Source organism: Populus nigra, chromosome 10, assembly GCF_951802175.1.
Source record: "Populus nigra chromosome 10, ddPopNigr1.1, whole genome shotgun sequence".
Taxonomy (NCBI): domain Eukaryota; kingdom Viridiplantae; phylum Streptophyta; class Magnoliopsida; order Malpighiales; family Salicaceae; genus Populus; species Populus nigra.
In genome coordinates, this window is record NC_084861.1 from 12,170,966 (window position 1) to 12,186,830 (window position 15,865).

At 36.1% G+C, this 15,865-nt stretch overlaps 4 protein-coding genes and 1 long non-coding RNA gene across 5 annotated transcripts; 3 read left to right on the top strand and 2 right to left on the bottom strand.

Annotated features, from left to right (window-relative positions):
- The first annotated feature begins 1,011 nt into the window (after positions 1-1,011).
- LOC133704853 (ethylene-responsive transcription factor ABI4-like) lies at positions 1,012-1,995 on the top strand. Its single transcript, XM_062129869.1, has one exon. The coding sequence runs from the start codon at positions 1,012-1,014 to the stop codon at positions 1,993-1,995; it is 984 nt and encodes a 327-aa protein (XP_061985853.1).
- Positions 1,996-6,234: 4,239 nt separating this feature from the next.
- LOC133704797 (RING-H2 finger protein ATL66) lies at positions 6,235-7,071 on the top strand. The gene has a single exon (XM_062129791.1). It carries the CDS (start codon positions 6,426-6,428, stop codon positions 6,918-6,920), a length of 495 nt encoding a protein of 164 aa, XP_061985775.1. The 5' UTR covers positions 6,235-6,425; the 3' UTR covers positions 6,921-7,071.
- Positions 7,072-7,385: 314 nt separating this feature from the next.
- Positions 7,386-8,306, top strand: LOC133704798 (uncharacterized). The gene is made up of 2 exons (XR_009844122.1): positions 7,386-7,935; positions 8,051-8,306. It is a non-coding gene; the product is annotated as an uncharacterized LOC133704798 (long non-coding RNA).
- Positions 8,307-10,052: 1,746 nt separating this feature from the next.
- Positions 10,053-11,140, bottom strand: LOC133704389 (transcription factor MYB73-like). The gene has a single exon (XM_062129198.1). The coding sequence runs from the start codon at positions 11,035-11,037 to the stop codon at positions 10,264-10,266; it is 774 nt and encodes a 257-aa protein (XP_061985182.1). The 5' UTR covers positions 11,038-11,140; the 3' UTR covers positions 10,053-10,263.
- A 3,129-nt stretch (positions 11,141-14,269) lies between these two features.
- Positions 14,270-15,862, bottom strand: LOC133705918 (transcription factor bHLH51-like). The gene is made up of 2 exons (XM_062131362.1): positions 15,120-15,862; positions 14,270-14,785 (listed from the first exon to the last, which is right to left on the bottom strand). The coding sequence occupies exons 1-2, from the start codon at positions 15,411-15,413 to the stop codon at positions 14,300-14,302; spliced, it is 780 nt and encodes a 259-aa protein (XP_061987346.1). The 5' UTR covers positions 15,414-15,862; the 3' UTR covers positions 14,270-14,299.
- Between the last annotated feature and the right edge of the window lie 3 nt (positions 15,863-15,865).

The window sequence follows — 15,865 nt, forward strand, 5'->3', positions numbered from 1 at the left end:
CCAAAATAAATTTTAAAAAAATACACATTCCATCCACTGTTTTGTGTGCGAGTGAATAATGCTGGCTCCACGATACTCAACCCATTTTTTTATCTAATAAATATTAACCATGCATGAATATATATATATAACACACACACACACATGAAAGTACCGATCAAACAATGGGATGAATTAATCTGCAAAAACCAATATTTCATTGAAAAATCTTTGGGTTTAGAAAGTAATATTTTTGTTATTATCTCACGTGATGAATTCACCGCTAGATTTTTTCTTTCTTTTCTGGTTGCAAGGCATAACTTTGTGTAGACGTCAATGATATCATATATATATATATATATATATATATATATATATATATGATCGATGATAGAAAAATTAATAGAATAAGGAAAGGAAAGGAAAGGAAAAAAATAGACAAAGAACCCTGAGCTCACATCTAAAAGGTGCATCTAGAGTGAATTAATCACCAATACCTATTTTAATTAGAGATAAATCATTCGTATGAATTATTATAAATCATTCGCAACTAAGACTATTTTAGTTTATTTCAAGAGATTGAGAATCAAGAATCAAAACCCGCATTCAGAATTAATTAGTTGCTCAAAGAAAAAACCCACATTCACACTAATATCATTTGGGAGCATTCCTTAGGCAGAATCAGAGCTTAGCTCAGTAATTTTAATTTCCAAGAAAAACTCAAAAGCTTAAAAAAAACAATCCGCAAAAGAAGAATTAAAATCACAATATATAAAATACTGACAAATGCTTCCAATTCCGCAGTGGTGCCTGTTTACTTGAGTAGTAAGCAGCGACTCTCTGTCTCTCTCCGAATACAAAAATATAAATAGCATGCAGTTATGGTAGAGACCACCGCCCTCATCCACCACTCACATACATGACATTCAAATCATCACACAGGCGAAGGCTCCTCTATACTTCGACAGATCAATAGCCAAAGAACGAGGCCCTCTCAGTCTTAATAAAGTCTTAAAAGCCATTCACTTTCTAATGGACAATTCATCTCACCCTCCCCAAGAACCCACCGCCACCACCGCCACCACAATATCATCCAATGACAAAAACATTGATAACAACACCACCGCAACCACCCCCACTACCACCACAACAAGTGACACAAACAGTAACAACAACAGCAGTGGCAGTAGCAGGAAGTGCAAAGGCAAAGGAGGACCAGACAACGGCAAATTTAGATACAGAGGAGTTAGGCAAAGAAGCTGGGGCAAATGGGTAGCAGAGATCCGTGAGCCAAGAAAACGAACCCGTAAATGGCTTGGCACTTTTGCCACAGCAGAGGACGCAGCACGAGCCTACGATCGAGCTGCCATCATCCTTTATGGTTCTAGGGCTCAACTCAATCTCCAACCCTCGGGTTCCTCTTCTTCTGCTCAATCAGGACCAACTTCTCTCAACTCTGCCTCTTCCTCGAGCCAGACACTTCGCCCTTTGCTCCCACGTCCCCCTGGGTTTGTTTTCACTTTCTCTCTCTCAAATTCAATGGCTTCTCCTTCTGTTACGGCAGCTTCGTCAGGATTTACGCCACCCGGGGTTAATTATCATTCGAATAATGTTGCTGGGTCGGCCTTATCATGTCTTAGTACTAATGACATGCTAATTCAAAATCACCAGCAAGTTATGTTACAACGCTATCTTAATCAATACGGGGCTAATACAAGCAACCCAAATAATATATTTGATAGTTCTAGTGTAGCCACATCAACTACACCCTCGTATCAAAATCATAGTCACTGTCTGCCGCAGCATCATGCGTGCGATGATGTTAGTTCGTTGGTGGGTTCCGTCGGTTCGAGTTTCTCTTTGTCTGGTAGGAATACTCAAATTGTTGCACCGGTGGGTCATCTTCAGGATCCGTTAATGCATGTTGGAGCTGGATCTCCATCTGTGTGGAATGATGATGAGTACCCGCCGCCTAGTATTTGGGACGATGAGGATCCTTTCTTGTTTGATTTTTGAGAGCTGGTGGGGATTTTCATGAGGATTTCTTTTGGCAAAGATTTCAAGGGAGGCCAAATCCATCAAAGGCCCCGTACGTGCAAGTTTTTGGTCTTGGGTATAAGTTAATCTAGTTCTCTTTCCATTGTTTCCGATGGTTAATTATATATTACTGGATTCGGGTGCTATTAATGGGGGTTAATCTGGTTATTAGAGATGGAATTCTTAAGATGAAAGAAATTTGAAAGAGGCGTTTCTTCTGAAAGTAAGGTTATAATCAATAGATCTAGGGTTTGTTGGCAAGAGATGTTGTTAGACTTATTTTTACATGTTGGCTTCATAATTAAGTCCGCGAGAGATCTCAGGTAAAGGCTGCTTATCCAGGTAATTCAGATTCACAATGAAAGATTTTATTGATTCGCTATGAAAAAAAAACGAATTAAAAAGAGAATTTTCTATTTCTTCAATTAGTTATGAGAAATTTGATTACATTTCATGAGAATGTCCCTTGCTTTTAAGCATCAGCAGTTGTGAGTTATTATGTTAGGTAAGTTTCTGTAATTTTGTTTACACCGAAACACCTTGAAGTGTAGGATCAGCTGTTATTCCATTTTCTTTTTGCAGTCACCATTTTCAATCCTCAAGACTCTCATACAATTAGTGCTGATTAATTTGGCATAGATCACACATAAGTAGGAAGTTTGAAAAACTTTTTCTGTTTTGTATCAGGATCACTACTCGAGCTATATGGTTGAATCTCTCGAGAGGCTTAAAAAATTATCAAATGGATTCGTTGGAATTGATTATAGATCCAGAATTACTATATCAAATTAATATGACACCGCAAGAATAGATTTATTTAGAAAATAAATTTGTGAATTATACACTGACGTGATTAAATTACGTTGCATGTGTTCAAATTTAGAACATCCAAATAGTGTTCATACTTCAATGAGTTTTCCCTTTGGGCAATAGCATCCGGTTCGACATTCCTGTTATGATCTTATCAGGTGTGCTATTTCCACTCTTTCCTCCTTATTAGAACATCCAAATAGTGTTCATACTTCAATGAATTTTATTAGGGTTTTGATCAGTTGCAATCGCTGGGAGTACTTTTGACAAGGGTTTGGGGACAGATGGTGCATGCTTTGTGGATATATTGCGGGACTGTTTATGATCCTTTGTTTTTCCTGAGGTTTTGTCCTTCGTTGTAGCTTCTACAAACATCATTTTCCTAGTCAAGAACAATAGGTGGTGCCTAATCTAATCTAGATCTAATGGATTTATGTCGTGGTTCGTGTTTTGTTTTAGTTTCCAAATTCATCTTCTTGATTATCGTGATGATCATGGGAGCTGTTCTGGTTTTATCTGCATTAAAGATAGTCCTCAAAATATACATATTGGAAGAATAGCTTAAATTTTTGGGTTAATGGAGATGTTTGTTTTCTCACCTTTATGCAATTAATTAAGTCTTCGTGGTGCACAGGTCTACCGCCTATATACTCATCAGATAAAATATGGGCGACCTTTGGAAGCAACAAATGTTGGGAAGTATTAATATTAATTATTGATGGAAAAAACACGGGCATTAATTAGTGATGTAGAAGAGGAGGAGAACGTTTAGATTCCCATTGAGGATTCTATGCGGATGTTGCCAAAGGAAAGTTTGAAGAGTTGCTGGCGTGCTAATAACGAACCATCTTAAGAATGATGAGATTCTATGTAGGGGATAATTGTGGACTCGTAAGGATCATAGAGTTCTTCTATACATTGCATTTCTGTATATACTAATAAAAGAAAGATGGACGTTGAATAAATTAACTAGGGAATCAACATATACATATTTTGGAACATTAAACTAGTAATTAATCCACAATGCTGTGGTGGAAAAAAGTTGATGCTTCATGGACTGTATGGTGATGCTTTATCCAGCTCCTCCTGTGTTTATAACTTTTTTTCCTGTTATTGGGTGTTCGTGGTACATGTTGATTGTTGACCCAGTGAATCTTAATTTGTTCGGAAAACATAATTCAGAAACAAATCATGAGAAATCACACCAACAACTTTAAATTTCAAAGAAATACTAATTAGATTCATAAGCAGGCTTGTTTCCACAGGACCTGAAGGGTTTCTGTATTTATATAAAATAGGACCTGCGGTTGTCGTCCCACGACAGATAAGTGCATTGTTTTTTTTAAATAATAGTTGAGATTTTATTACCTTTTGGCTAATAAGAAGATAGCCAAAGAAGTAGAAAAAAGGGCATCAACAGAGAGAAGAAAAAAAGAAGCCATAAAAGCACTGCTGCTGCAACGAAAAAAAGAGAGCAAAGACCAGACAAAAAAAAAAAAATAGTAAGAGTCAGCTGTGAATTACTGTGTTATTCTAGAATTTGATCCTATCAGAGCTAACCTTAATGCGTGAGAATTATTAATTCTATCAGATTTACTTGATTTTGTGTGAAAAATAATCTCTCCTCAACACTTGCATGTGGGTATGCATGCAAAAAGATTAATAAGAGAGATCGGCCATTTCTGGATGTCGTCCCCGGCAATTCCGAATGCAATGCTTGAGTTGCAATGCATGCACTATTGCAAAGCTCTTGGGCTATAATATCCTTGCATGGAATTATTGGTAACCATTTCCATGTAAATCCAACAGTTTTTTTACGTTTCACATTTAAAAAAATATAAAATTTGAAATTCCAGTCTTTCAGAAATTGATTTCAGCACACAAGATTAATTCTTCGTGTCTGGTTCGGTAACTAGGCAGTTAAGATTTACCATCTCTCTTAGCACTTGAGTTAAACTAGAGTTAAAAAAGAAGTATACTCTCTCATGTAAGAACATGAACACTCGTATTTTCCTAGAATATGTTTGTTTCCATATAATTTTTCTAATGCTCTCAGTTAACATGAAATGTTTACTGACAAGGTTTTGGATACTTCTTAGGATTTTGGGCCTTTCAAATATCGGAGGCCTGTTTGAGGAAGGTCTGGTGAGGCATTTTCCCTTTCTCAATGGGCCGATTTCCCTTCCACTGCGATTTCATCAAAGCTCAAAGGGAATTTTTCATGATTGGTGCCCTAACTTCTCACTTCTCTCGATCAAGTATATGTATTTTCAATTTTTTTTGTTTGGTCCGTTAACTTTTCCCTGGTTTTCAGCTAGAAAATTAGCTTGAGAGGTGTATTATCATCAATTAATGTCATGTGTTATTGGCAATCTTGCGTGCAAAACTTATTTTGATGAAAGGTAGTGGTAAGAGTTTGAAATTAAAAGGTTTGTTTTTTTTATAATCTCAAGTTCGAGTTCTATAATTGCTAGTATGATAGCTACGAGAGGTTTATATGGTTATTAATTTCAAGACTTATAAAATTAGTCAAAATGCTTGCAAGCTGACCTGAACAATCATATTAGTAAAAAATAATAATGAAAGGACTAAGAAAATTATGAAAAATTATGAAATTTATCGAGGCTTAAGGGAAAACCATTAAAGATGCAGAAGCTAACTAGAATTTCATATTAGTTCGAATAGAGAAAGTCCGATCATAATTCACCTCAGTTAAGTTCGAATGGAAAAGAAAGCCACTTATTTTTGTTTTTACTTGTTGTTTACAAAAGCCACACATCACTCAAAATTTTGAGTTTCTACACACAAAAAAAACATGTATGAAATTTTGTATGAATTACCCAACATGTATAAATAAAAAGAATTGACTAACTAATAAATCAAACCTCCATTTATTATTCTCATTTCAGCATACATCAAACTCTAAATACACACATGCCCCTTTCTTTTTTATGTAATTTCCCTTCCTAGGCTTTAGCTTCATGTCGAGATATAGGATAAATGCATTGCCTTATTATATAATGATTTTATAAAGAATAATGAAAAATATTTTATTTGCTAGAAAAAAGCTCTTAGATATCATAATAAATATTTATGGATCTAGTTTTTACTATGTTTATATTTTATTCATTGTTGGATGAATAAAAAAATTAAATATTTATATTCTACTAAACTTGTTTTGGATATTTATAAATGTATTTATTATCTAAATGTTGTTTATTATTTAACTTAAAATAGAGAGAGAGAGAGAGATTAAAATAATTTATATTTTATTAATTACTCATCCAATAAAATAGCTATTAAAAAATCACTTAATTAAAAAAAAATCGGTTAAGATCAATATTCAATAAAATTACAATCGCTGCTCTTTGCTACTTGGAAATCAATCTTCTCACTTGTTAGGTCTTCACTTAAAGCCAGTGTATTGCCTCCCACGCGCTACCATTTGAAGTCCACAACAGTTGAAAGTGGTTTGGAACTACACTTTAAAGGCCGAACCAGCTCTTTTCTCTTGGCCAAATTCCCACTACCCTGCTGCCACTACTACCTCCACGGTCATCAATACCCTCATCACCATTACCAGTCCACTTGCAAGTTAGATGGCATCACAAGACTCCCAACCATTCCACTGGCACTACGAAGAAGTCGACGAAAATGACTTCCAAGTCCGTGGCCGCGCTCTCTTTTATGTACTGATCGTCGGCTCCATGATCATCCTTATCGCCCTACTCTCCATCTACGCCCGCTGGGTCTGCCTTGAAAACACGCGGCATAACCTTCCCTCTAGGCTTCCTGTGCACCACGCGCCTCGCCTTCCTCCAAGAGGCCTCGAATCCACGATCATCAAGGCTTTGCCGATAACTTTGCACAAATCAAATTTGGGTACCAGTAATAATGGCACTGCAGTCGAAAGCGAGTGCTGTATATGCCTTGGTGTGTTTGAAGATGGTGATAGGCTGAAAGTTTTGCCGCAGTGTCAGCATTGTTTTCATTGTGACTGCGTCGATAAGTGGCTTGTCACTCAGTCAAGTTGCCCACTCTGTAGAGCTTCTATCCGAGCTGAATCGGCTGTTTTATCGATCATAACAGAGTAAACAAAACAGCCCAGATTTCTATTTCTGTAGATTATGTCTTTAAATGAACCAGATTGTTGTATTAAATCACGAATGCTTTTGAGAAAATTCATCGAACAGATGGCAATCAATACATATTGCAAGATATCTTGTAATTCTTGCACTGATAAAATTGAGAAATTCGCAGCTCGGTTGCGAACAGAGTGATCACATAAGCCTCTGTTGTTTCCCATCAATTATATGTAAATTCTCTCGTTCCATATCTGCGAAAAAGTTTCTAGCTCTTATAAATATATATTCATAACCCAGACAAAGTTGTTACAACACCTTAAAAATTTTAAACAAACCGAAGCCCAAAGTGACGAAAATTTCTAAATCATTTTCTGTTAAAAAGAAAAAGAAAACAATTTCTATATCTTTTTCAGCATTTATAGCCAACATTAACTTCTTAGCAGAAATTCTACTGCTAACTGGTGTGTTACTGAACATACCGCTTGCTAGAAATGAAATGCCTACCTAGCAGAATGGGCTTCAGTTACTAGATTCACGTGGTTGATCAGCAAGGCAATTTTCAACTTTTTTTTCCTGCTCTTGATCTACCAATCCTATAAATGCGGCCACCTAAACTTTCCCAAAAAACAAATTGGATATTGAAACAACGTGAGTCCTCCATTAAATATTTTCTAATTATTGACTCCTGGTCCTGGATCTGGGCTCGCTATCGTAAGATGGCATTTCTTACCTCCTGTACACTTTTGTAACGGTATTAGATGTGGGCTTATCGGGCTTTCCAAAGTTGATTAGATTACATTCACAAGTGGGCCTAATTGGATTCGAGGTATCGTCCTCTAGCTAGTTGAGCCCATCTCGGCAACATAGCCCAATAAAATTAGGGTTTCATATCATTAGTATTTAACTCCCGGCGAAGCCCCTAAACGTAGCAGCTCTCTCTATCATTCTCCGCAGCCTCTAGGATTCTGAATCAAAAGAAAGAAGGAACACAGAGCTTGGATACTGTGACACCATGAGAGCCAAGGTAATCCTTTCTTCTTCTCTCAGGAAATTAACGAATTCATGAGCATCTTATATATTCTTGTTTAGTTAGTACAAAATTGATCGATTGTTTCTGTTGTGTTTATTTGAACTAACAGTGGAAGAAGAAGCGTATGAGGAGGTTGAAGAGGAAGCGCCGAAAGATGAGGCAGAGATCCAAGTAGTTTTCTATTTTATCAATAATAGTGAAAGTTGTCTTTCGTTTTAGTATTTCTTGTTTCAGTTATCAGTACTACTTTCAACTGAGTAGATTATTTCCGTTTTAAATTTCATGATTTTGTTAGACTTTCAAACTGGATGGAAATGGGATTTTGGTTTTGCTTATTGGGCTTCAATGCTGTGTTATTATGATGATCTCCTGCTGTTCTTTTTCTTGTTTGAATTGGTGTCGACGGATTGGCACTAGTTCTGTTTGCTAGACCCCTAAACTAGGGTATGGTGATGATTGGGGCATGGTGATGATTGTTGTTGATTCATTGGGGTGTAGTTAAATGTCAGTGTAGGTGCTCGCTGTATCTAGGTATGGATTACTAGGGAAGAAGTTATCAGAAATAAATTTTCGCAAGTGCTCTTTGCCAATCTTGAGAATTACCGAGGATGCTGGAATCTGTGATTAACTTGGTGCTGCAATGATTCAGTATGGGGAGGATGAGAGGATACCCTGATTTTAATGGTTCTTGTGGTTTACATGAGTGGCTATGTGTTAATAGCCAGTTTTTCACTGCGATTGGACATGGTTTACATGCAATTGGTTGCGTTTCAAATGAAAAGGGGTTAGATAGTGTTAAATTGATATTGTTTTTAATTTTTTCTTATGGTTTTGATGTGTAATCAAAAATAAAAAAATATATTTTAATGTATTTTCAAGGAAAAAACATTTTAAAAAACAATATAAGATTAATGATTGGCTTCCCATATGCCTGTTATGTATGCTCAAATTATTTGGATTTGATAATGAATTGTGTTGATTGTAAACTTAAATTAAATATTTTAAAAAAACTAAATGAATTGATTTAGAAATGATTTTTTTTTGTTTGAAAAACACAAATATTAGAGGTAAAATAGAAACAATAATGAAGGCATTGTGTAGTATTTTTATTAAATAGAATTATTAAATGATATAATTAAGATGAATACATCTTAAAGTATTAATGATTATATATTAACTATGTAATTAAATTTTTGTTGGTTATTATGTATAAAATAAAAATTATCAAAGTTAGTTAATTTTAAAATATTTTAGATTAATTTAAATACAATAAGCAAGTCTATAAAAGATCATTTTTCACACTTAAAATTTTTAAAATCTGAATTTTTTTTTATTTTTGTATTTTGCTTTAAGACGATCAGTAAAATCTTGAAAAACAAAGCTCTGCTCCTTTTCCTATAACCCTTTGTTTTCTGTCTGTCTTGTGATAATCACAATGTTAATATGATAGCCTGTGATGCGGCACTTGCAAAACAAGGCTGTCATTTTGTAACGTGTGAACTGTTACATATTGAGAGCAACCTCGCAGCTTCTGTTCCATATTACACCATTCGAATGTTGTTTCCGAATCGAAATGGATGTCTTGTTCTCGCTGAGGCTATGAATGGGTGTTGGGGCGAGGTGGGTAGTAAAAGTGTTCAGTGTCTTAATAATTGCATAAACCTTAAACCGGACGCGTGTACGTACTCTTAATCAGAAAGGAATCAATCGACCTATTTGAGGATTGCATTGATGACTGTAGCTTAATTGGTGTTTATCCCTCATTTCCCACTTGGGAGTGAGTATGAGCATGCATTTGGTAATATTTTTAGACTGGAAAAAGGATGGTTTTTCTGTGATTTTGAACGATTTTGATATATTAACGTTAAAATAATTGAAAAGCACCTTCTTCTTTTTTTAGTTCAAACTGCATCTTGACTCTTTTGTCAGAATAAAAAATGTTATTACATTGAGTTTTCTAGGGGGGGAACATTCTGATCTCTCTCGCGTTGAGCCTTGCGTGGTATTGACTGATTGTGATGGCATATCTCATTGACGTTCTCCAAAGACAGTAGGTTTTCCGTTTTCGAGCATAGCAAGAATTAGGGCAACACCTGTACAGAACGCACGAATTAGGGTAGACTGCCGGCCCAGCAGAATACGAGATCAAAACTGTGATCTCAAATAAAACTGTATCATGGAGAAAAAGCCAGGCTGGCGACAACTTAGGACTGCCCAGTTGATTAATTAGGCATCAAATAAAAATAGGAACGACTAGTCCTATTAATTTGTATTTAAAAAAAAAACATAAACTAAAAGCAGCAAGGATCGAAGCAGTTCTGATCATATATCCTTTAGAGATCCAATTGTAACTCCATTTCGAGTCTTTAATCTATCAAAATAAATCCTAACTTCTTCTTGTATTATTTTCTGTATGAGAGCCCTCACGCAATCCTCGTCCATCTCCTCTGTACATCTCTTCTCAGCATCTTTCATGATTGACTCGCCAAGATCCTTTTCTCTGCCATTTACTGCCACACCCTCCTTCAATTTCTCCGCCACAGCCATCGAAACAAAACCATCTCCCGGCGGAGATAATGTCAAGGACGTCTCAGGCCCATCCACTCCCACGTCTCCATTAACACTATTATGCCCCGGCGAAGCATGCAGGCACTGTCTCTTGGACCCCGAATCAGACTCAGACTCAGACACAACCGACACCTCCAAAGTCGAGCGTTTGAAAACTGAATTCGACTCAGATGACGCAGATGACACGCTCCCACGTTTTCTACGTAAAGTAGAGTTCCAATGATTCTTTATAGCATTATCAGTCCGGCCAGGCAAGAGTCTGGCAATCGTAGCCCACTTATTGCCGTGGATGGCGTGTGCCTGGACGATCTTGGCATCCTCCGCTGGCGTAAATGGGCGATGTTGCACCTCGGGTGAAAGCTGATTGCACCACCTTAGCCTGCAAGATTTCCCTGACCGGCCTGGTATACCAGTGCTTATCATAGACCAGTTTCTTGGTCCATGTTGCTCTACAAGCTTGATCAGAGTGGCATCTTCTTGTGGGCTCCAAGAACCTTTGATCCTGTCACCACCATTAACAGAACCCATGAAGAAGATGAGAGAGGTCAAATAAAATAAGTTGTTAATTTAAATATTTATGTTTAATTTGTTTTGAGTACGTTCGTTCGTGGGAGGTTTATTTATGGAGGAGGAAGGTTAGAATTAATGTGAGAGAGTGAGAGAGAGAGATAATAACGTTTATAAGAAGAGGAGAGGGTTGTTGTGTGTGAGCCGTAAAACCGCACGTTGCCATGGCTATTTTGCTAGTTACACGCCCCTTTCTTTAAAAAAAATAAAATAAAATAAAATTTATTTGATAATTAATGCTTGTTTAATTTGGTTTTATAAAGTTGTTGATCATAGAAGAGTACTTTCTGTTTTGAAGGTGGCGTGCGTGGGTGAGATGGATGTTCTTAAAGAGAAAGAAATTGGTATTTGTTAACTGAACGGTTAGGTTAATACTTGCATTCAATGGCTGAAATTAGGGCTCCGAAACTGTGGCGGTTAGGTTTTCTTTTTGTGTTTATCCTGGAAATTATTAAATATAATAACGACCGGCGGTTAGAGATCGAGAGTACTTGAGGAGGGAGACCAAAGAATTGTCAAAGAACTGCACACGCTTATCAAGGGAGTTAGCTGAACTGAATTGCGCGAGAGAAAGAGAGAGCTGCAACGGAATTCACATGTTGCTGTTAGTATAATATTAATTAGTTATGTCTTCTTCTTCTTCTTCTTTTTAACCACTATTTTAGAGTTCTGAAAAGAGTAAATATCAATAATTAATATTCTATAGATGCAAGAAAAAGAAAAGAAAAGAAAAATTATATAGATGTTAATTATGAGAATTAATTTCTTATTTTTTTATACTTGTTTGTTGAATATTCTACCAATAATACTCGGCAAAAAAAGGTATTTATATATAATGGTGCTCTACAATTTAATTACCACGATATCTTCTATAAATAAATAAATGGAATATTAAGTTTAACAACTGTCATGGTATATTGCGCATTAAATAACATATATACTTTAAATTTGACTAATTATATATAAATAAATATAGGGATAATTATATTAAAAAAAAAACATGTACTTTGTCATAACTCATTTTTGGGTTATTCCAAAACAAGAATCAAAATAAAATATCAAAAAATATAACAATAAAAAAAGGATGCTAGAACGTTCAAATTTTTCATTGATAAGAGATAATAATTCCTTATCTCTTCACATTTGCCAGATAGACCATTACAATTTTTCCTTGAGAGAATGGACGATTGCCTCGACGCCACACACGTGCGACATACTTTACCCTTTTTTTTTTACTTTATCTCTATTTTTAAAAAAATTAAACTTTAATTCCTGAATTTTATATAATCATCAAGTTGACGCGCCAAAAAAAATAAAAATAAAAAATCATCAATTGTCATTATATTTGTTTAATAATTAACGAATATTAATATTACAACTTTGTAAAGAACTAGAAAGGCCTTAGCCACTGTAGCTGACTTCTTTTTCTTCCCTTTTCATTTTCAATCTTTAGCAAGTCTACGAGAAATAATTAAAGCCATTATTTCTTGACATTATTTCTTGCCTTTGCTAGATTCGATTTTCTAGAAGATATTCGCACACAATAATCTATCCATGCTCGTACGTGTGAATTCTCCAGTAATTTATATATATTAAAATAAAATAAAAACAATTTATCATAATTAAATCTTGATCCTCAGATCTGGAACTGTTTACAATTCTACACTGAAAAAGGGACAAGGCTTCGTGTTCGTTCGTTTCATCATTGCAGCGAAGGACCCGGCCGGCTAGCTTTTCCAACCATCCAGCTTTAGTAAGCAAGCAGGGGGGACTTTATGACTCCATCGGCTAATATTTCATATGATATCCTGATATTTGATAAGAAACCACATGTGCGAGCTGGCCCACATATTGACTCCATTTTCGATCTCCATAGTGTTCGCATGGCATGAATCACAGTGTCTGTAATTAAAACTTCATCATCTTGACAGCTGCATCTCATGTACATTATTCTATCAATTTATATTATTCTTTCTAATTTTATATTAATTTATAATTCACAATTTACATTTGAATTGATTTGTAGGATTTTATGTGATATATAATAAGAAATAGGGCTGGCCTAGTTTCTTGGACTCGTCCTAAAAACCCTATTTTTCGGGAATTAATTGATAATTCTCTGTTCAATAATTTTACCAAAGTTGGCGTCTCTCTCATCAAGGGGTGGGATCAAATTCGCTTACTATTAGCAGTAGTGATAGTAATTATGTTATGATATTACTATTTTTTATAAAAAAATATTATAATATCAGCACTATTACATCAAGAAAATAATAGTTATGAAAATTCAGGGGGGTTTAAATTTAGGTGGGGGTAATAGCTTGGACGCACCTCAACTAATTTCACGAGTTCTAAAATTAATAACCATGTAAATTTCCAGTGACCATCATATTAGCAACTATAGAACTTGAACTTGAAATCAAACCCCTTGATTTCAAGTTCTTACTACTGAGCCACCTACTATATAATTAAGAAAGGGTTTAGATTTTAATTACTTTAGAGCTAGGGGACATTTCCCAGAATTAGGGATTTTTCTTGGAGTTTCTGTAACTTTGGGGCACAAGGCCACCAGGCCCTTGAATTTTTCCCTTGTTTAATTAATAATAAAATTATAGAGTCCGAAGGGATCTAGAATTCTTACATAAAAAAAGCCGAACAACGTTCACTTACGAAGAAAAGAAAATATTCCGAACTTCCAGTATAAAAACAAGGTTCAGGGACTCAGTAATAACGCCATCATCAGCAAATGCCATTCTTCATTTTTTCTTATTTGACAAATACATCACTTACCAAATTAATTGATGGATTTCTCAACACAATTATGACTAGCATGGAGTCGAAAGCTTCTGCTCTACGAAAAAAAAAAGTTATCCGGGGATTGATATGACTGGTGCGGCTTCTTTCACGTCTTAGGAGTGAGCGAAATTCTTTCAAAAAAATATCCAATAATTTCAACTAACAGGGTACCAACCTACAATTGATTTTTTTGGGGACGTAAAGTTGCTTTATGGGAAGCAAAAAGGATCCCTTCTATGGAAATTGAACTCCACTTTTTCTCTGTAAATAAAGTGAGGATCCACAAAATAATTGGCGTTCTATGCCTGCGCCACCCCCACCGCCACCGCCACCAGAGTTTCTTGGAATGGTGGCATGGGAGAGAAAGCATCAGGTTAGAAAGGAAAGAGGCGTACCATTAGAAAAAAAGAAATTTCAATATATCTGATTATGTATATTGCTGTGACAGATGAGAAGGCAAAAAGAACCTCTGCCTCTTGCTTCTAATACGATAATTTGATGGCACTGATGATGAAGCAATTCTACTCAAAACAAGATTAAGTGACTGTTTAATAGTGCTGATTGAAACACCTCCCTCTTTACTGCACTTGTTGCAAAGTACTAGTATGCTTTTAACCCTTCCACCTACACTGGCAATATCGGCTCTAACAATGGTTAGTCTAAGGCCCTTGAGCACTCGAATAAGCTCCGAAAACAGTTCTGGCCGATCATCGCAGCAAACAGAAGCCCTGATGAACGTGTTGTCCTTGTCTTTGTTGGTGCTAGAAGGGTTTGTAGCTTGAGAAACATCACAATCAACCGTTACTTCATCAACTTCAGTTGGGATTGTGAAAGTTCTGCTGATTTCCGTTGCTTTTTGCTTGAGATCCTTCACATGATCAATCGCGCTTCCTAGCAGAGCTGCCTTGTCCATCTGTGCAAGGAAATATTGATTCATCTCAAGTTCTGTTGTCAGTGAAATTCTAATAAAGAATCAGCAAAATCTATACTAATTTTACCATATTTTGTCAAAGGAGCTAAATAATTTAGATGCATGATCTCTCTTATACCATTAATAAAGATTGATGGGATTGAAACCAAAAACCGTTACTAGTGAGGGTATGTGTTGGGCAATATGTAAAATTCGCTCCCTTATTTGATGCTACAAGAGGACATCCTTGAGTAATTGACAGAAATATCTAGCCAAGCCGTTAAGGTTATGTTGATTGGCGCATGTTTATGTCATGTTAAGACAGGGGTTTGTGTACCTTTTCTGATTTGGGAATGAGTTTCCTAAGAATTCCCAGCTGTGCATTAATCCTGTCCCGGCGCCGCTTCTCAGCTTGGCTATGACTCTTGGAATTAGAAGCAGCTTTATTCTCCGAAGCCTCCTGAATCGGTATAGACCACGAAGGGAATCCATTAACTTGAAAGTTGGCAGAAGCAGAGGCATGAGATGGGCATGGCACTAAAAAGGACTCATCATATACTGCAGCACTTGTTTGAACCCAGTTTGCCTCTGCAGGAGCAGCAGGCCAACAAGGAGAATAGTGATCTTCCATGTCCAAGCAAAAAAGCAAGCTTTCTTTGTAAAATCTAAGCTATGACTCTTCCTTCTTTTTATCCTGCATTCATTGTACAGATACTGTATCTGCACTAATAATGTGTGATCTGCATATCGTGATGGTGATTGGCGTGATGTCTAGTTAACTTTAATGGTCAGATGAAAACCATGTTTGGCCATATTAGGCTGTCACCTCAACATGAATTTACTTGGATAACTTCATGCCAAACAAAGTAACTCCGTGTGGCTAAAACATCGTACTGAAAAGGAACAGTTGCGTGAAATCAAATTCAGATGAAGCATAAATAACTGCTTTGGTGGTGGGAAATCATAGATTGACCTTACTGTGGTAGTTGATCTACCTATCTACTATCTAGGGCATCGCTCTGTTTCTGTTTTGTGATTATCCGTGCATCATTCTGTCACTACAGACTTGCGACGCTAAAATTC